This window comes from Oncorhynchus mykiss, chromosome 8 (assembly GCF_057628025.1).
Source record: "Oncorhynchus mykiss isolate SJ-2025 chromosome 8, ASM5762802v1, whole genome shotgun sequence".
NCBI lineage: Eukaryota > Metazoa > Chordata > Actinopteri > Salmoniformes > Salmonidae > Oncorhynchus > Oncorhynchus mykiss.
Window position 1 is genome coordinate 11,869,437 of NC_143029.1, and position 21,972 is coordinate 11,891,408.

General features: G+C 45.0%; 1 protein-coding gene across 1 annotated transcript in view; it reads right to left on the reverse strand.

Annotated features, from left to right (window-relative positions):
- Positions 1 to 659: 659 nt before the first annotated feature.
- The window catches only part of LOC110529367 (glutamate receptor ionotropic, kainate 2), a 176,921-nt gene continuing 155,608 nt past the window's right edge, over positions 660 to 21,972 (reverse strand). The window contains exons 17-18 of the mRNA XM_021611507.3: positions 7,914 to 8,167; positions 660 to 1,535 (exon numbers count right to left, since the gene is read on the reverse strand). Of these exons, the coding sequence (XP_021467182.1) occupies positions 1,371 to 1,535; positions 7,914 to 8,167 (419 nt within the window). The 3' untranslated portion in view covers positions 660 to 1,370. The remainder of the gene's footprint in view (positions 1,536 to 7,913; positions 8,168 to 21,972) is intronic.

Below are 21,972 nucleotides of genomic sequence, written 5' to 3' on the forward strand. Positions count from 1 at the left end.
TCTTAATTAGCAGCAGAGAAACATATGGAATCGGTGAGTTCAGCCGCTCTTTAACCATTAGTGGGAAAATGCAAAAGTGACCCACTATCAGCATCTAGGGGCAACTTCATCCTACTCTGAATGAGCACACCCTTCATCTTTCATGACCATTGATAGATAAAAGACTGGATAGGTTTTTACCATATTGCTTCCACCTGTCAAGTCCTACCAGATCAGTGGTCATAGAGAAAAGGAGTTCAAATTATTGAGACAACCACTGTGTAGCTATGTAAGCCAGGTTTAGTAGGGAGATGGGGAGGCAGCTGTAGAACGGCCCCATGGAGCAGACAGTGTGGCCCTATGACAGAGGAGGAGAGAAGGGACCTACACGGCACAGTGAGGAGGCCCCAGACCCGGGGAGGGCCCTGAATCACCAGTTGACAGAATTAGGAGTTGACACCCCAAGTTGGCACCCAAGTTGGCACCTGCTACATACACTATGTGAAGTCCACAGAGAATGCTACTCTGATAGAAAGTACTACAAAACTTTGTCTGCATACAAAAAGAACATTTTTTTTTGTTGTAGAAATGCTGCCTTTAAACAGTGGATATTGACACCAAATGGCAGACTGTAATGTTATTTTTGACACTGTACAGCATGTTTGTGGAGGCAATGAAAGTAATATGTCAGTTCTTTATGATGGCCGAACGTTGTCACAATGAAGGCATTACAGAAGATAAACAATGAGTATTAGGGAGATCAATCAACATCAATGATTTAAAATGAAATAAATACATATTTTAGAAACTGGCTATCCTCTCTATTTACTTTATACAGTTCTTATTCAACATTTGGCACTTTGTAACATTCCGTATCATTATCACCTGTAGTGAGATCCATTTTGATCGACTGGACACACACACAGATTTGACAATAGTGTAAATGACATCAACAGAAAAACAACAACTCATTTCTTGGGATGTTATGGTCTCAAGGTGTAGTGTGATGCTCAGGTGTGTTTCTGTGTGTGTGTGTGTGTGTGTGTTGAGTCACTGACTGAGAAGACAGTCTCAACAGACCTGCATTTTGAGTTCTTCCCTTTTAATCCCCATTGAGATCCATCTCAAAGATCCATCCACCTCACAATTCTTTAACTTGTACCCACAATCCTCCAAAAAGTCTCTTTCACAAAGCGTCGGTCACAGTGAGGTGACAGTCTACATTTCCACAGGAAACATCTCTACTATACTAAAAAAGCTGGGGGCAAATGCAATATAGTTTCGGGTTACGTTAACATTGCGTCAACATTCATTCAACCCCTCCAGATCCTCTGGCTGTGTATTTGACCGTGACGGGTGTTTTTGACCTTCTCTTGACCTTTTGACCCCCATCACGCCATGGTCTCCTTGCCCGGCAGTCTCCTGTCATTCAACGTGTGCATGTTGATGACCTCCTCGGTCTTAACAATGACCGGCGGCTGAGGCTTCTGTTTGAGGCGCCGCTGGCACTTCAGGGAACCACGCAACTCATCCACCATGACACTACAGAAGGAGCGCTGGAGAGGGGGATAGGGGAGGGGAGAGGGAGGAAGAGGGTTGAGGGTAAAATACGTACAGAACTGGCAACATTATCTGACAAACAATCAGTCTATGTAGTCCATGCAGGAATCACACCCACACTGGAGTTTGTCAGTACCATGGTCTAACCCACTGATACATTGAGACTACCCTGGTAGAGGGTGATAGTAAGAGAGGGAGGGAGAGGAGGAGGATGAGGGTATAAGGGGAGGGGAGAGTTGTAGAGAGGTTGAGGCAGAGGAGAGAAGATGAGATAGCGAGAGGACGGGGTAGAGGGAGGTGAATAGTGAGAGGACGGGAAAGAGGGAGGTGAATAGTGGGAGGACGGGAAAGAGGGAGGTGAATAGTGAGAGGACGGGAAAGAGATGTGAATAGTGAGAGGATGGGAAAGAGGGAGGTGAATAGTGAGAGGACAGGGTAGAGGGAGATGAATAGTGAGAGGACGGGGAAGAGGGAGGTGAATAGTGAGAGGACGGGAAAGACGGAGGTGAATAGTGAGAGGACGGGAAAGAGAGGTGAATAGTGAGAGGACGGGAAAGAGGGAGGTGAATAGTGAGAGGACGGGAAAGAGGGAGGTGAATAGTGAGAGGACGGGAAAGAGGGAGGTGAATAGTGAGAGGACGGGAAAGAGAGGTGAATAGTGAGAGGACGGGGAAGAGGGAGGTGAATAGTGAGAGGACGGGAAAGAGGGAGGTGAATAGTGAGAGGACGGGAAAGAGAGGTGAATAGTGGGAGGACGGGAAACAGGGAGGTGAATAGTGAGAGGACGGGAAAGAGGGAGGTGAATAGTGAGAGGACGTGGAAGAGAGGTGAATAGTGAGAGGACAGGAAAGAGGGAGGTGAATAGTGAGAGGACGGGGAAGAGAGGTGAATAGTGAGAGGACGGGAAAGAGGGAGGTGAATAGTGAGAGGACGGGGTAGAGGGAGATGAGTAGTGAGAGGACGGGAAAGAGGTGAATAGTGAGAGGACGGGAAAGAGGGAGGTGAATAGTGAGAGGACGGGAAAGAGGGAGGTGAATAGTGGGAGGACGGGAAAGACGGAGGTGAATAGTGGGAGGACGGGAAAGAGAGGTGAATAGTGAGAGGACGGGAAAGAGGGAGGTGAATAGTGAGAGGACGGGAAAGAGGGAGGTGAATAGTGAGAGGACGGGAAAGAGGGAGGTGAATAGTGAGAGGACGGGAAAGAGAGAGGTGAATAGTGAGAGGACGGGAAAGAGAGGTGAATAGTGAGAGGACGGGGAAGAGGGAGGTGAATAGTGAGAGGACAGGGAAGAGGGAGGTGAATAGTGAGAGGACGGGAAAGAGGGAGGTGAATAGTGAGAGGACGGGGAAGAGAGGTGAATAGTGAGAGGACGGGAAAGAGGGAGGTGAATAGTGAGAGGACGGGAAAGAGAGGTGAATAGTGAGAGGACGGGAAAGAGGGAGGTGAATAGTGAGAGGACGGGAAAGAGGGAGGTGAATTGTGAGAGGACGGGGAAGAGGGAGGTGAATAGTGAGAGGACAGGGAAGAGGGAGGTGAATAGTGAGAGGACGGGAAAGAGGGAGGTGAATAGTGAGAGGACGGGGAAGAGAGGTGAATAGTGAGAGGACGGGAAAGAGGGAGGTGAATAGTGAGAGGACGGGGAAGAGGGAGGTGAATAGGGGAGAAAGGAAGCTGGCAAGGAGACAGGGGAAGAGTGGGAAGTGAAGAAGGGGAGAGGGATGTGGAGGACAGAGCGAGAACATGAGAAAAGAGGGTGAGAGAACATGAGAAAAGAGGGTGAAAGAACATGAGAAAAGAGGGTGAAAGAACATGAGAAAAGAGGGTGAAAGAACATGAGAAAAGAGGGTGAAACAACATGAGAAAAGAGGGTGAGAGAACATGAGAAAGAGGGTGAAAGAACATGAGAAAAGAGGGTGAAACAACATGAGAAAAGAGGGTGAAAGTACATGAGAAAAGAGGTGAGAGAACATGAGTAAAGAGGGTGAAAGAACATGAGAAAAGAGGGTGCAAGAACATGAGAAAAGAGGGTGAGAGAACATGAGAAAAGAGGGTGAAAGAACATGAGAAAAGAGGGTGAAAGAACATGAGAATAGAGGGTGAAAGAACATGAGAAAAGAGGGTGAAAGAACATGAGAAAAGAGGGTGAAAGAACATGAGAAAAGAGGGTGAAAGAACATGAGAAAAGAGGGTGAAAGAACATGAGAAAAGAGGGTGAAACAACATGAGAAAAGAGGGTGAGAGAACATGAGAAAGAGGGTGAAAGAACATGAGAAAAGAGGGTGAAACAACATGAGAAAAGAGGGTGAAAGTACATGAGAAAAGAGGTGAGAGAACATGAGTAAAGAGGGTGAAAGAACATGAGAAAAGAGGGTGCAAGAACATGAGAAAAGAGGGTGAGAGAACATGAGAAAAGAGGGTGAAAGAACATGAGAAAAGAGGGTGAAAGAACATGAGAATAGAGGGTGAAAGAACATGAGAAAAGAGGGTGAAAGAACATGAGAATAGAGGGTGAAAGAACATGAGAAAATAGGGTGAAAGAACATGAGAAAAGTGTGCTTTTACCACCACCTTGGTGGTCTGGAGGACAAAACATTTCTTATAACATTGTAACCTCATAACATAACACCGTAACCTCATAACATAATATCGTAACCTCATAACATCGTAACCTCGTAACCTCATAACATCATAACCTTATAACGTTGTGTAAACTAATCCAAGTTTATAATTTGTTGTTGTTCTGATTAAAGAAGCAATAAAACTGGCCTTCTTTAGACTAGTTGAGTATCTGGAGCATCTGCATTTGTGGGTTCGATTACAGGCTCAAAATGGCCAGAAACAAACAACTTTCTTCTGAAACTCATCAGTCTATTATTGTTCTGAGGAAATGAAGGCTATTCCATGCGAGAAATTGCCAAGAAACTGAAGATCTCGTACAATGCTGTGTACTACTCCTTTCACAGAACAGTGCAAACTGACTCTAACCAGAATAGATAGAGGAGTGGGAGGCCCCGGTGTACAACTGAACAAGAGGGCAAGTACATTAGAATCTCTAGTTTGAGAAACAGATGCATCACAAGTCCTCAACTGGCAGTTTCATGAAATAGTATCCGCAAAACACTAGTCTCAACATCAACAGTGAAGAGGTGACTCCGGGATGCTGGCCTTCTAGGCAGAGTTCCTCTGTCCAGTGTCTGTGTTCTTTTGCTCATCTGAATCTTTTATTTTTATTAGCCAGTCTGGCTTTTTCTTTGCAAATCTGCCCAAAACAACCGTTTTCAGCTGTGCTAACATAATTGCAAAAGGGTTTGCTGATGATCAATTAGCCTTTTAAAATGATACACTTGGATTAGCTAACACAACGTGCCATTGGAACACAGGACTGATGGTTGCTGATAATGGGCCTATGTAGATATTCCATTAAAAATCTGCCTTTTCCAGCTGCAATAGTCATTTACAACATTAACAATGTCTACACTGTATTTCTGATCAATTTGATGTTATTTTAATGGACAAAAAAATGTGCTTTTCTTTCAAAAACAATGACATTTATAAGTGACCCCAAACTTTTGAATGGTAGTGTACACTACACTACACTACACTACACTACACTACACTATTCATGGCTTGCATGTTTCGTCAGAATAATGTTTTGAACGTTCATTTTGGACTAATGCCCAACTGTGCTTTCTAATCAATGCATCGAGCGCTGATGAAGTTTTTATCAAGAGTGCCTTACAGTGGCTTGGAAATACAATGCATTCAAAAGGAGACAAACCTTTTTTCATCATTTTGATAATGCCAGATTGACTTTAAATGCAGTGTAACGTTAGATAGTTAGCTAAGATTGAGGGGAGGACACTCGTTAGCAATGCTATCTATTTTTTTTTTTAACTTTGCTGGCTAATGACAACATTACCTTGTCTAAAGTAAATTTGATGACATGATAATGCTGGCAAAGTTGTTTCCTGCTAAACATTTGATTATTTTAGCAGTGTCATCGTATTTCCAGGCACTATAGTGTACTTTAGACTAAACAATCGTTAGCTGCCGTCCATAATGGCTGGACTTATCAAGACCTTAGGGCACCACATGGCGCCGCCGGGTAGAGGGCGGCTTGAGAACATTCATAACAATGGCATGACAACGCGAACGAGTGACGGAGGTGCAATATGTGAATACTATGCTATATCACACTATACTATGCTACATATACTACACTATTCTATACTACTTCACGGCATTATACTACTACACTACATTATACAGTTCACTATACTATAATACGCTATGCTACACTATATTATACACTATACTATACTATACTACTACTACTACCATACTACGCAATGCTACACTATACTACTGCACTATACTATACTATGCTATACCACACTATATTATACACTACAATATACTATACTACTACTATACTACACTATACTGTACTATACACCACAATATACTATACTACTACACTATACTATACACCACACTACAATACTTTGTTATACTATACTACCACACTATACTATACTACGCTATACTGTACACTATGCTATACACTACACAACTCATTCACAAGCAAATGCCATGCTATTTTATAAAGGGCTGTGAACCAGCTGGGAATACCTTTTATATCAGCCTTTACGTAGTCTGGTATGATTTAGCTTGTACATGGTTTTGGAGGCATCTACAGTGGCTTCAGAAAGTATTCACACCTCTTGACTTTTTCCACATTTTGTTGTGTTACAGCCTGAATTTAAAATGTATTAAATTGCACACAAAAAATTGGGACACTGGCCTACAAACAATGTCCTATAATGTCATAGTGGAATTATGTTATTTGAAATGTTTAGAAATTAATTAAAACTAAAAAGCTAGAATGTCTTTATTGAATAAGTATTCAACCCCTTTGTTATGGCAAGTAAACATCTTCAGGAGTAAAAATGTGCCTACCAAGTCACATAATAAGTTGCATGGACTCACTGTGTGTGCAACAATTGTGTTTAATTAACATCTCTGCACCCCACACTTACAATTATATGTAAGGTCCCTCAGTCGAGCAGTGCATTTCAAATACAGATTCAACCATAAAGACCAGGAAGGTGCCTTACAATGCCTCGCAAAGAAAGCCATCCGATTATCCCTTTGAGCATGGTGAAGTTATTAATTAGGCTATGGATGGTGTATCAATACACCCAGTCACTACAAAGATACAGGCGTCCTTCCTAACTCAGTTCCCGGAGAGAAAGGAAACCGCTCAGGGATTTCACCTTGAGGCTAATTGTGACTTTAAAACAGTTACAGAGATTAATGGCTGTGATAGGAGAAAACTGAGGATGGCTCAACAACCTTGTAGTTACTTCATAATACTAACCTAATTGACAGAGTGAAAAGAAGGAATCCTGTACAGCAAAACAAAGCTATTAACATTTTGTACTGAATGTTTGGGGCAAATCCAATTCAACACATTACTGAGTACCACTATCCATATTTTCAAGCATAGCGTTGGCGGCATCATGTTATGGGTATGCTGGTAATCGTTAAAGACTGGGGAGTTTTTCAGGATAAAAAAGAAATGGAACAGAGCTAAGCACAGGCAAAATCCTAAAGGAAAATCAGGTTCAGTCTGCTTTCCACCAGACACTGGGAGATTAATTCAACTTTCAGCAGGACAATAACCTAAAACACAAGGACAAATCTACACTGGAGTTGCTTAGCAAGAAGACAGTGAATGTTCCTGAGTGGCCGATTTTGTTTTGACTTAAATCTTTTTTTGGCTTAAATCTATGGCAAGACTTGAAAATGTTGTCTAGCAATGATCAACAACCAATTTGACAGAGTTTGAAGAATTTTGAAAGCAATAATGTGCAAATATTGTACAATCCAGGTGTGCAAAGCTCTTAGATACTTACCCAGAAAGACTCACAGCTGTAATCACTGCCAAATGTGATTGTAACATTTATTGACTAAAGGGTGTGAATACTTATGTAAATGAGATATTTACGTATTTTATTTTCAATAAATTTGCTTACATTTCTTAAAATATGTTTTCCCTTTGTCATTATGGGGTGTGTAGATGGGTGAGAAATAAATATATTGAATCCATTTGGAATTCAGGCTGCAACAAAACAAAAGGTGGAATAAGTAAAGGGGTATGAATACTTTCTGGCACAGTACACAGTTTTTAAGAAGACCTTATACATGTTCTATGACACCTACACTGTAAAAGAAAATCATGTTTTTACGGTAACTTACTTACCTGTAAGTTACTGTTAATTTACTGTTACCGTAAATTCCAAATAAACGTTGGTTTAACAGTACATTAGTTTAAAGTGATATAATGCTCTACGAAGCCTATAAATCTCACCTTCTCCAGTTCTGCGTTCTGTTTAGACTTGTACAGGACCTCCCCGACGGCCACAAACACAGACAGCACCAGCCCTGCAGCCAGCACGATGAAGATACCCCCGATGTTCTGCACCCCCAGAGCGCTAGCCTCCTTATTTTTCTCATCCTCCGGACAACCGTTCCCCCTCCACCACTTCTCCTTCATCATGTGCAACTTCCCTTCTTCCTGCAGTTGCAGGATCGCTATGGTGATCTTGTCCCGGTACGGAGAGCCTGGAGGGGACAAAAAGGACAGAAGATCTGAGAAACTATATAAATAAAACCGCAAAGTGAATTAATTTGTTTTGAAATGAATTAATTTAAAGACTAGGTATTGTTCAGTGCCTATATATTACATAGTATGCTTTGCGATGGTGATTTTGTTAGAAAAATGTTAGAAGATCAGATAAGAGTTTTTCAAGAAAAAGGGCATCAGATTGGCTTGTTAAATGAATGAATAATGGTTGTTGTGTCTGTTTCAGCTGTATTGGTATTGTACTTGTATGTTTTAATATTGCAGACACATTTCCTGCATGGCGATCAATAAAATTTGAATCCTATTTGATCTTATTTAATCTCATCTTAATTCAAAGGCTAGTCAATGTTCAGTGGCTACACTGTAAAAGGGTTACCATGAATTTACAGGCTCGGTGACAAGCAAAATTCTGTATTTAATATTACAGTACATCTACTGTAAAATAAACATGATAGTGTAATGACACACAATACAATACAGTAAAATTATTATACTGTAAAAAAAAAAGTCAATGCTACCGTAATCGGAAGTAATGAATTAATGAATGGATGAATGAAATTCATTGAGGAGAGGGGTTTGTATTTCACTGTCACGTTCTGACCTCTATTTCCTTTGTTTTGTATTTATTTAGTATGGTCAGGGCGTGAGTTGGGTGGGCAGTCTATGTTTGTTTTTCTATGTTTTCGGCCTAGTATGGTTCTCAATCAGAGGCAGGTGTCATTAGTTGTCTCTGATTGAGAATCATACTTAGGTAGCCTGGGTTTCACTGTGTGTTTGTGGGTGATTGTTCCTGTCTTTGTGTTTGCACCAGATAGGGCTGTTTTGAGTTCTCACGTTTCTTGTTTTCGTTAGTTTGTTCATGTATAGTGTCTTCATTAAAATACTATGAACAACCACCACGCTGCTTTTTGGTCCGCTTCTACTTCACAACAAGAGAACCGTTACAGAATCACCCACCACAACAGGACCAAGCGGTGTGGGAATGGGCAACGGAAAAAGCAGCAGCAGGAGCAGCGCGAGGAGGTATGGACATGGGAGGAGGAATTAGACGGAAGAGGACCCTGGGCTCAGCCAGGAGAATATCGCCGTCCCAAAGAAGAACTGGAGGCGGCGAAAGCGGAGAGGCGCTGGTATGAGGAGGCAGCGCGGCGTCGTGGATGGAAGCCCGGGAGTCAGCCCCAAACATTTCTTGGGGGGGGGCTAACAGGGAGTATGGCTACGCCAGGTAGGAGACCTGAGCCAACTTCCTGTGGTTACCAGGGGGCTGGAGAGACCGGGCAGGCACCGTGTTATGCTGTGGAGCGCACGGTGTCCCCAGTGCGGGTGCACAGCCCGGTGCGGTACATTCCAGCTCCGCGTATCGGCCGGGCTAGAGTGGGCATCGAGCCAAGTGCCATGAAGCCGGCTCTACGCATCTGGTCTCCAGTGCGTCTCCTTGGGCCGGCTTACATGGCACCAGCCTTGCGCACGGTGTCCCCGGTTCGCCTGCATAGCCCAGTGCGGGCTATTCCACCTCGCCGCACTGGCAGGGCGACCGGGGCCATTCAACCGGGTAAGGTTGGGCAGGCTTGGTGCTCAAGAGCTCCAGTGCGCCTGCACGGCCCGGTCTATCCGTCACCACCTCCACGCACCAGCCCTCCGGTGGCAGCTCCCCGTACCAGGCTGTCTCTCCGGCCCATCCTTGCAGGGGCTCCCTCCTCTCCAGCGCTGCCGGAGTCTCCCGCCTCTCCGGCGCTACCAGAGCCTTCCTCCTCTCCAGCGCTGCCGGAGTCTCCCGCCTGTTCGGCGCTAGGAGAGCTACTCAGCCCAGCGTTGCCGGAGCTTCCCGTCTGCCCAGCGCCGCCAGCGCCGCCCGTCTGCCCAGTGCCAGTGCCGCCCGTCTGCCCAGCGCCGCCAGTGCCGCCCGTCTGCCAAGCGCCGCCAGTGCCGCCCGTCTGCCCAGCGCCGCCAGTGCCGCCCGTCTGCCAGGAGCCGCCAATGCCGCCCGTCAGCCAGGGGCCGCCAGTGCCGCCCGTCAGCCAGGGGCCGCCAGTGCCGCCCGTCAGCCAGGGGCCGCCAGTGCCGCCAGTCAGCCAGGGGCCGCCAGTGCCGCCAGTCAACCAGGGGCCGCCAGTGCCACCAGTCAGCCAGGGGCCGCCAGTCAGCCAGGGGCCGCCAGTGCCGCCAGTCAGCCAGGGGCCGCTAGAGCCCCTCCGCCCGGAGCAGCTGCCCCTCTGTCCCGAGCAGCTGTCCCTCTGTCCCGAGCAGCTGTCCCTCTGTCCCGAGCAGCTGTCCCTCTGTCCCGAGCAGCTGTCCCTCTGTCCCGAGCAGCTGTCCCTCTGTCCCGAGAAGCTGCCCCTCTGTCCCGAGAAGCTGCCCCTCTGTCCCAAGCAGCCCCTCTGTCCAGTGGGGTCATTGAGAGGGGTGGGCATGGTGAGTAAGCCACGGAGGCGGACAATAAGGCGGACTAAGACAATGGCGAAGTGGGGTCCGCGTCCCGCGCCAGAGCCGCCACCGCGGACAGACGCCCACCCAGACCCTCCCCTATAGGTCAAGGTTTTGCGGCCGGAGTCCGCACCTTTGGGGGGGGGTACTGTCACGTTCTGACCTCTATTTCCTTTGTTTTGTATTTATTTAGTATGGTCAGGGCGTGAGTTGGGTGGGCAGTCTATGTTTGTTTTTCTATGTTTTCGGCCTAGTATGGTTCTCAATCAGAGGCAGGTGTCATTAGTTGTCTCTGATTGAGAATCATACTTAGGTAGCCTGGGTTTCACTGTGTGTTTGTGGGTGATTGTTCCTGTCTTTGTGTTTGCACCAGATAGGGCTGTTTTGAGTTCTCACGTTTCTTGTTTTCGTTAGTTTGTTCATGTATAGTGTCTTCATTAAAATACTATGAACAACCACCACGCTGCTTTTTGGTCCGCTTCTACTTCACAACAAGAGAACCGTTACATTCACAGTATTTTACTGTAATTACAATGGGTTGGTGCAAGCAGGCTGGCAGTGTTTAGACATGACAGAATATTAATGAAAGTTTGGTGTTTTATTTCACTTGCACTTCTAGAGGCCTTGACAAAGGCTTCCAAACTTGCAGTGACTACAGGGCTAAACAGACCAAAGGACAATGCAAAATGCTCAACCATTTAAGGTTTCAGACTTGCTGCCTCTCCAATCTGTCCCCTGAACATTTCAAATGAATAAGGCACTATAACCACTCACTCACGGGTGCAACAACTGTAGCCTCAAAATATGTTAATGAACCAGAAACAACAATACCATGCCTCCACTAATGATCAAAAGATGTGGTACGGTATTCTGTATTCTACAGTACCATTAGAAATACAGCCATTTTAACACTATGCACCATCCTTTACAGTATGCTGCAGTAAAACATTTCAGAGTTTTTTAATGTTGATAATACCAAAAAATGTGCATATAAATGACAGTTTTCCATTACAGTGTAGTTTTAACAAGCAATGGTGGGAACAGGGCTCAACTTGTGGGCCTGCTTATCTTATGAGCATAACCTGTCATGGTGTTTTCATGGAAACACCCGTCCTTCATCCTATTAATTGCTAATCCTCACAGTATCTGGGAGACAGGCTACAGAATTAGCATCTCGTTCTCTAGCATTACAAAGCCGCAAGGCGACACAGGGCTTTGTGTTCCGGAGTAGCAGGGCCACAGGGCTTTGTGTTCTGGAGTGGCAGGGCCACAGGGCTTTGTGTCCCGGAGTAGCAGGGCCACAGGGCTTTGTGTTCTGTAGTGGCAGGGCCACAGGGCTTTGTGTTCTGGAGTAGCAGGGCCACAGGGCTTTGTGTTCTGTAGTGGCAGGGCCACAGGGCTTTGTGTTCTGGAGTAGCAGGGCCACAGGGCTTTGTGTCCCGGAGTAGCAGGGCCACAGGGCTTTGTGTTCTGTAGTGGCAGGGCCACAGGGCTTTGTGTTCCGGAGTAGCAGGGCCACAGGGCTTTGTGTCCCGGAGTAGCAGGGCCACAGGGCTTTGTGTTCTGGAGTGGCAGGGCCACAGGGCTTTGTGTTCTGGAGTGGCAGGGCCACAGGGCTTTGTGTTCTGGAGTGGCAGGGCCACAGGGCTTTGTGTTCCAGAGTAGCAGGACCACAGGGCTTTGTGTCCCGGAGTAGCAGGGCCACAGGGCTTTGTGTTCCGGAGTAGCAGGGCCACGGCTTTTTGTTCCGGAGTAGCAGGGCCACAGGGCTTTGTGTTCTGGAGTAGCAGGGCCACAGGGCTTTGTGTTCCGGAGTAGCAGGGCCACAGGGCTTTGTGTTCTGGAGTAGCAGGGCTCCCGTTGATCGTGTGTGTGTGTGTGTGTGTGTGTGTGTGTGTGTGTGTGTGTGTGTGTGTGTGTGTGTGTGTGTGTGTGTGAGATAGAGTGAGAGAGTGTGTTAGAGTGTGTGTGAGATAGAGTGAGAGAGAGTGTGTTAGAGTGTGTGTGAGATAGAGTGAGAGAGAGTGTGTTAGTGTGTGTGTGTGTGTGAGATAGAGTGAGAGAGAGTGTGTTAGAGTGTGTGTGTGTGTGTGTGTGTGTGTGAGATAGAGTGAGAGAGAGTGTGTTAGAGTGTGTGTGTGTGTGTGTGAGATAGAGTGAGAGAGAGTGTGTTAGAGTGTGTGTGAGATAGAGTGAGAGAGTGTGTTAGAGTGTATGTGTGTGTGAGATAGAGTGAGAGAGAGTGTGTTAGAGTGTGTGTGTGTGTGTGTGTGTGTGTGTGTGTGTGTACTTATGCACGTGTCCATATCCATGTGCCAAGATGAGCACAACTCCCCAAATCTGCAGACAGTAGGAGAACGCTGGAATTATCGCAGCGTATTAAGACACAGCGGGAGCCTCAGTGATCAAAGGAAGAGTAATCGCTCCAGAGTTCCAGAGTAGAACTGCTGTGTCCCCGCCTCTCCCCTCCTATCCCACAGCACGATACTGCTGTGTCCCCCCCTCTCCCACAGCACGACACTGCTGTGTCCCCCCCTCTCCCCTCCTATCCCACAGCACGACACTGCTGTGTCCCCCCTTCTCCCCCCTATCCCACAGCACGACACTGCTGTGTCCCCCCCGCCTCTCCCTTCCTATCCCACAGCACGATACTGCTGTGTCTCCACCTCTCCCCTTCTATCCCACAGCACAATACTACAAGGGCCTAGGCAGCTACCACACACAAACACACACACACACACTGAGGCAGCAGACTTTTAAATTAATATGAATTAATATTTGTGTCATTCTCAAAACTTTTGGCCGCGACTGCACACACACACACACACACACACACACACACACACACACACACACACACACACACACACACACACACACACACACACACACACACACACACACACACACACACACACACACACACACTCACAACAAGATGAATGCTTACTGGGTGTTATATTTCTATGTTTCGTTAATGAAAAACAACTTGAAACCATGTTAGTGTTTTCATAATCTGATTATTTAAAGGAGGTAGGGGAAAAAAAGGAGCTCTGCGCTGTCGTGCTAAGTTTGTGTGTGTGTGTGTGTGTGTGTGTATGTATGTGTGTGTGTGTGTGTGTGTATGTATGTGTGTGTGTGTGTGTGTGTGTGTGTGTGTGTGTGTGTGTGTGTGTGTGTGTGTGTGTGTGTGTGTGTGTGTGTGTGTGAGAGTGTACAGTCGTGGCCAAAAGTTTTGAGAATGACATAAATATTAATTTTCACAAAGTCTGCTGCCTCAGTTTGTATGATGGAATGTATATACTCCAGAATGGTATGAAGAGTGACCAGATAAATTGCAATTTATTGCAAATTCCCTCTTTGCCATACAAATTATCACTGCATTTCAGCCCTGCCACAAAAGGACCAGCTGACATCATGTCAGTGATTCTCTCGTTAGCACAGGTGTGTGTTGACGAGGACAAGGCTGGAGATCACTCTGTCATGCTGATTGAGTTCGAATAACAGACTGGAAGCTTCAAAAGGATGGTGGTGCTTGGAATCATTGTTCTTCCTCTGTCAATCATGGTTACCTGCAAGGAAACACGTGCCGTCGTCATTGCTTTGCACAAAAAGGGCTTCACAGGCAAGGATATTGCTGCCAGTAAGATGGCACCTAAATCAACCATTTATCGGATCATCAAGAACTTCAAAGAGAGTGGTTCAATTGTTGTGAAGAAGGCTTCAGGGTGCCCAAGAAAGTCCAGCTAGCACCAGGACCATCTCCTAAAGTTGATTCAGCTGCGGGATCGGGGCACCACCAGTACAGAGTTTGCTCAGGAATGGCAGCAGGTGTGTGCATCTGCACGCGAAGACTTTTGGAGGATGGCCTGGTGTCAAGAAGGGCAGCAAAGAAGCCACTTCTCTCCAGGAAAAACATCAGGGACAGATGGCTATTCTGCAAAAGGTACAGGGATTGGACTGCTGAGGACTGGGGTAAAGTCATTGTCTCTGATGAATTCCCTTTCCGATTGTTTGGGGCATCTGGAAAAAAGCTTGTCCGGAGAAGACAAGGTGAGAGCTACCATCAGTCCTGTGTCATGCCAACAGTAAAGCATCCTGAGACCATTCATGTGTGGGGTTGCTTCTCATCCAAGGGAGTGGGCTCACTCACAATTTTGCCTAAGAACACAGCCATGAATAAAGAATGGTACCAACACATCCTCTGAGAGCAACTTCTCCCAACCATCCAGGAACAGTTTGGTGACGAACAATGCCTTTTCCAGCATGATGGAGCACCTTGCCATAAGGCAAAAGTGATAACTAAGTGTCTCGGGGAACAAAACATTGATATTTTGGGTCAATGGCCAGGAAACTCCCCAGACCTTAATCCCATTGAGAACTTGTGGTTAATCCTCAAGAGGCGGGTGGACAAACAAAACCCCACAAATTCTGACAAACTCCAAGCATTGATTATGCACGAATGGGCTGCCATCAGTGTGGCCCAGAAGTTAATTGACAGCATGCCAGGGCAGATTGCAGAGGTCTTGAAAAAGAAGGGTCAACACTGCAAATATTGACTCTTTGCATCAACTTCCTGTAAATGTCAATAAAAGACTTTGACACTTATGAAATGCTTGTAATTATACTTCAGTATTCCATAGTAACATCTGACAAAAATATCTAAAGAAACTGAAGCAGCAAACGTTGTGGAAATTAATATTTGTGTGATTCTCAAAACTTTTGGCCACAACTGTATGCCCTTGCATTTGTGTGTGAATAACCCACACCCAAGTATTCATCAAGAGTCCTCTAATTCTCCCCCAGCTCACATTTCAAATGATTCAGAGCCACTTTAATAGGATGGAGTCTTGGAGAGGCAGAATATGGAACCAGGGCTGAATGGCGGAGAGAGCTAATGCTACTGTTGACGCACTCTGCATACGCAACTAACTGACAGATGTTCAACATATGAGGACATCACTCACTCCGCTGCTGTCGGTCCTCAAATATGAATGTGATCACAGTTTAGGTCAGTAAGGGTGACGGAGTGGGGATGGAGGGATGGCGTAGGGGAGCGTGGGGAATAGGAGGCGTGGATTGAATGGCAAGCTTTAAAATGGCGGCCTGCTGTTACCGTACCATAAGAGGGGAAGGTGGTGCTAAATGTGTCTTTGGAGGTTTTTGAAGGTTAAGTCGGCTACAGCAAAAATAAATTATTGACGATTAAGATGAACTGTTGGTAATCTTCCCCTTGTTGAGAAGGTATATACTGTACATGTCTACAGTGCATTCGGAAAGTATTCAGACCCCTTCCCTTTTTACACATTTTGTTACGTTACAGCCTTATTCTAAAATGGATTAAATAAAAAAAATCCTCATCAATCTACACATAATACCCCATAATAACAATGAGAAAAACAGAAATACCTTAGTTACATAAGTATTCAGACCCTTTGCTATGAGACTCGAAATTGAGCTCAGGTTCATCCTGTTTCCATTGGTCATCCTTGAGATGTTTCTGCAACTTGATTAGAGTTCACCTTCGGTAAATTCAATTGATTGAACATGATCTGAAAGCCATACACCTGTCTATCTAAGGTCCCACAGTTGACAGTGCATGTCAGAGCAAAAACCAAGCCATAAGGTTGAAGGAATAGTCCGTAGAGGTCCGAGACATGATTGTATCAAGGCACAGATCTGGGGAAGGGTACTAAAATATTTCTGCAGCATTGAAGGTCCCCAAGAACACAGTGGCCTCCATCATTCTTAAATGGAAGACGTTTGGAACCACCAAGAGCTGGCCACCCGGCCAAACTGAGCAACCAGGAAAAAGTACCTTGGTCAGGGAGGTTACCAAGAACCCGATGGCCACTCAGATGTTCCTGAGTTCCTCTGTGGAGATGGGAGAACCTTCCAGAAGGAAAACCATCTCTGCAGCACTCCACCAATCAGGCCTTTATGGTATAGTGGCCAGACTGAAGCCACTCCCCATTAAAGGGCACATGGAGTTTGTTAAAAGGCACCTAAAGACTCTCAGACCATGAGAAACAAGATTCTCTAGTCTGATGAAACCAAGATTGAACTTTTTGGCCTGAATGCCAAGCGTCACATCTGGAGGAATCCTGGCACCATCCCTACAGTGAAGCATGGTGGTGGCAGCATCATGCTGTGGGGATGTTTTCAGCGGCAGAGACTGGGAAACTAGTCAGGATCGAGGGAAAGATGATCGGAGCAAAGTACAGAGAGATCCTTGATGAAAACCTGCTCCAGAGCGCTCAGGACCTCAGACTGGGGCGAAGTTCACCTTCCCTAAGCACAGAGCCAAGATAACGCAGGAGTGGCTTCGGGACAAGTCTCTGAATGTCCTTGAGTAGCCCAGCCAGAGCCCGGACTTGAACCCAATCGAACATCTCTAGAGAGACCTGGTGTGCGAAGCTTGTAGCATCATACCCAAGAAGAGTTGAGGCTGTAATCACTGCCAAAGGTACTTCAACAAAGTACAGAGTAAAGGGTCTAAACTCTTATGTAAATGTCATATTTTATTATTATTATTTTTAAATACATTTGCAACCATTTCTAAAAACATGTTCTTGCTTCGTCATTATGGGGGGTTGTGTGTAGATTGACGAGGGGAAAAAAACAATTTAATCAATTTTAGAACAAGGCTGTAAGATAACAAAATGAGAAAAAAGTCAAGGGGTCTGAATACTTTCTGAATGCAATGTATATATACACTACCGGTCAAAAGTTGTAGAACACCTACTCAAAGGTTTTTCTTTTTTCTTTATTTTAACGAAATAATATTTCTGAGGCTGGTAACTTATCCTCTGCAGCAGAGGTAACTCTGGGTCTTCCTTTCCTGTGGCGGTCCTCATGAGGGCCAGTTTCATCATAGCGCTTGATGGTTTTTAAGACTGCACTTGAAGATACTTTCAAAGTTCTTGAAATGTTCTGCATTGACTGATCTTCATGTCTTAAAGTAATGATTGACTGCCGTTTCTCTTTTGCTTATATCAGCTGTTCTTGCCATAATATGGACTTGATGTTTTACCAAATAAGGCTATCTTCTGTATACCCCTCAACACAACTGATTGCCTTAAACGCATTAAGAAGGAAGAAAATTCCACAAATTAACTTTTAAGAAGACACACCTGTTAATCAAATCAAATGTTATTTGTCACATACACATGGTTAGCAGATGTTAATGCGAGTGTAGCGAAATGCTTGTGCTTCTAGTAAGTAATATCTAACAAGTAATCTAACTCTTTCCCAACAACTACCTTACACACACAAGTGTAAAGGAATGAATAAGAATATGCACATATAAATACAGTTGAAGTCGTAGGTTTACATACACCTTAGACAAATTGTCACACCCTGACCTTAGTTATCTTTGTTTACTTTATTATTTTGGTTAGGTCAGGGTGTGACAAGGGTGGTTGGTTTAGTTTTTGTATTGTCTAGGTGTTTTTGTTTGTCTAGGGGTTTTTATAAGTCTAGGTGTTTATATGTCTATGGTTGCCTAGATTGGTTCTCAATCAGAGGCAGCTGTTTATCGTTGTCTCTGATTGGGGACCGTATTTAGGTAGCCATATTCCTTGGGTATTTTGTGGGTTGTTATTCTATGTTTAGTTGCCTGTCTGCACTAGCCATATTAGCTTCACGGTTCGGTTTGTTGTTTTGAATAGTTTGTTCAGTGTTTATTCTTCATTAAAAGAAGTATGTATTCATATCACGCTGCGCCTTGGTCTCCTCGTTACGACGACCGTGACACAAATACATTAACTCAGTTTTTTCACAATTCCTAACATGTAATCCTAGTAAAAATTCCCTGTCTTAGGTCAGTTAGGATCACCACTTTATTTTAAGAATGTGAAATGTCAGAATAATAGTAGAGAATGATTTCTTTCAGCTTTTATTTCTTTCATCACATTCCCAGTGGGTCAGAAGTTTGTATACACTCAATTAGTATTTGGTAGCATTGCCTTAAAATTGTTTAACTTGGGTCAAATGTTTCTGGAATCCTTCCACAAGCTTCCCACAATAAGTTGTTGTGAATTTTGGCCCATTCCTCCTGACAGAGCTGGTGTAACTGAGTCAGGTTTGTAGGCCTCCTTGCTCGCACACACTTTTCAGTTCTGCCCACAAATTTTCTATGGGATTGAGGTCAGGGCTTTGTGATGGCCACTCCAATACCTTGACTTTGTTGTCCTTAAGCCATTTTGCCACAACGTTGGAAGTATGATTGGGGTCATTGTCCATTTGGAAGACCCATTTACAACCAAGCTTTTTTTTTCTTTTTTTTCACCTTTATTTAACCAGGTAGGCCAGTTGAGAACAAGTTCTCATTTACAACTGCGACCTGGCCAAGATAAAGCAAAGCAGTGCGACACAAACAACAACAAAGAGTTACAAATGAAATAAACAAACGTACAGTCAATAACTTTAACTTCCTGACTGATGTCTTGAGATGTTGCTTCAAGATCTCCACATATTTTTCCCTCCTTTTCCCATGCCATCTATTTTGTAAAGTGCACCAGTGTGCTGTTGCGCCTTCTTCACTACGCTGTCTGTGTGGGTGGATCATTTCAGTTTGTCTGTGATGTGTACCCCGAGGATCTTAAAACTTTCCACCTTCTCCACTACTGTCCTGTTGATGTGGATAGGGGGGTGCCCCCTCTGCTGTTTCCTGAAGTCCACGATCATTTCCTTTGTTTTGTTGACGTTGAGTGTGAGTTTAATTTCCTGACACCACACCCCGAGGTCCCTCACCTCCTCCCTGTAGGCCATCTCGTCATTGTTGGTAATCAAGCCTACCACTGTAGTGTCATCTGCAAACTTGATGATTGAGTTTGAGGCGTGCATGGCCACGCAGTCATGGCTGAACAGGGAGTACAGGAGAAGGCTGAGAATGCACCCTTGTGGGGCCAATGTGTTGAGGATCAATGTTGTTTGTTTCCTACCCTCACCACCTGGGGGAGGCTCGTCAGACGGTCCAGGACCCAGTTGCACAGAGCGGGGTCGAGACCCAGGGTCTTGAGCTTAGTGACGAGTTTGGAGGGAACTATGGTGTTAAATGCTGAGCTGTAATCGATGAACAGCATTCTTACATAGGTATTCCTCTTCTCCAGATGGGTTAGGGCAGTGTGCAGTGTGATTTCCATTGCTTCGTCTGTGGACGTATTGGGGCGGTAGGAGAATTGGAATGGGTCTAGGGTTTCAGGTAGGGTGGAGGTGGTATGATCCTTGACTTGTCTCTCAAAGCACTTCATGATGACGGAAGTGAGTGCTACGGGGCGATAGTCATTTAGCTCAGTTACCTTAGCTTTCTTGGGTACAGGAACAATGGTGGCCCTCATGAAGCATGTGGGCACATCAGACTGGGTTAGGGATTGATTGAATATGTCCGTAAACACACCAGCCAGCTGGTCTGCGCATTCTCTGAGGACGTGGCTAGGGATGCTGTCTGGACCAGCAGCCTTGCGAGGGTTAACACGTTTAAATGTTTTACTCACGTTGGCCACTGTGAAGAAGAGCGAAGAGAGAAGTTTTGATTTCGGGCTGTGTCATTGGCACTGTATTGTCCTCAAAGCGAGTAAAGAAGTTGTTTAGTTTGTCTGGGAGCAAGACGTCGGTGTCTGAGACGGGGCTGGTTTTCTTTTTGTAATCTGTGAATGACTGTAGACCCTGCCACGTACGACTCATGTTTGAGCCATTGAATTGTGACTTTACTTTGTCTCTATACTGACGCTTAGCTTGGTTGATTGCCTTGCGCAGGGAATAGCTACACTTTTTGTATTCGATCATGTTTCCGGTCACCTTGCCGTGATTAAAAGCAGTGGTTCGCGCTTTCAGTTTTGCTCGAATGCTGCCATCAATCCACGTTTTCTAGTTAAGGAAGGTTTTAGTCACCGTGGGTACAACATCACAGATGCACTTGCTAATAAACTCGCTCACCGAGCGTATACGCTGACTCGGTCTTTTATACTGATAAGTTCAAACAGGTGCCATTAATACAGGTAACGAGTGGAGGACAGAGGAACCTCGTAAAGAAGAAGTTACAGGTCTGTGAGAGCCAGAAATCTTGCTTGTTTGTAGGTGACCAAATACTTATTTTCCACCATAATTTGCAAATAAATTCATTAAAAATCCTACAATGTGATTTTCTGGATTTTTTTTTCTCATTTTGTCTGTCATAGTTGAAGTGTACCTATGATGAAAATGACAGGCCTCTCTCATCTTTTTAAGTCGGAGAACTTGCACAATTGGTGGCTGACTAAATACTTTTTTGCCCCACTGTATATGTATAATATATATATATATATACAGTGCCTTGCGAAAGTATTCGGCCCCCTTCAACTTTGCGACCTTTTGCCACATTTCAGGCTTCAAACATAAAGATATAAAACTGTATTTTTTTGTGAAGAATCAACAACAAGTGGGACACAATCATGAAGTGGAACGACATTTATTGGATATTTCAAACTTTTTTAACAAATCAAAAACTGAAAAATTGGGCGTGCAAAATTATTCAGCCCCTTTACTTTCAGTGCAGCAAACTCTCTCCAGAAGTTCAGTGAGGATCTCTGAATGATCCAATGTTGACCTAAATGACTAATGATGATAAATACAATCCACCTGTGTGTAATCAAGTCTCCGTATGAATGCACCTGCACTGTGATAGTCTCAGAGGTCCGTCAAAAGCGCAGAGAGCATCATGAAGAACAAGGAACACACCAGGCAGGTCCGAGATACTGTTGTGAAGAAGTTTAAAGCCGGATTTGGATACAAAAAGATTTCCCAAGCTTTAAACATCCCAAGGAGTACTGTGCAAGCGATAATATTGAAATGGAAGGAGTATCAGACCACTGCAAATCTACCAAGACCTGGCCGTCCCTCTAAACATTCAGCTCATACAAGGAGAAGACTGATCAGAGATGCAGCCAAGAGGCCCATGATCACTCTGGATGAACTGCAGAGATCTACAGCTGAGGTGGGAAACTCTGTCCATAGGACAACAATCAGTCGTATATTGCACAAATCTGGCCTTTATGGAAGAGTGGCAAGAAGAAAGCCATTTCTTAAAGATATCCATAAAAAGTGTCGTTTAAAGTTTGCCACAGGCCACCTGGGAGACACACCAAACATGTGGAAGAAGGTGCTCTGGTCAGATGAAACCAAAATTTAACTTTTTGGCAACAATGCAAAACGTTATGTTTGGCGTAAAAGCAACACAGCTGAACACACCATCCCCACTGTCAAACATGGTGGTGGCAGCATCATGGTTTGGGCCTGCTTTTCTTCAGCAGGGACAGGGAAGATGGTTAAAATTGATGGGAAGATGGATGGAGCCAAATACAGGGCCATTCTGGAAGAA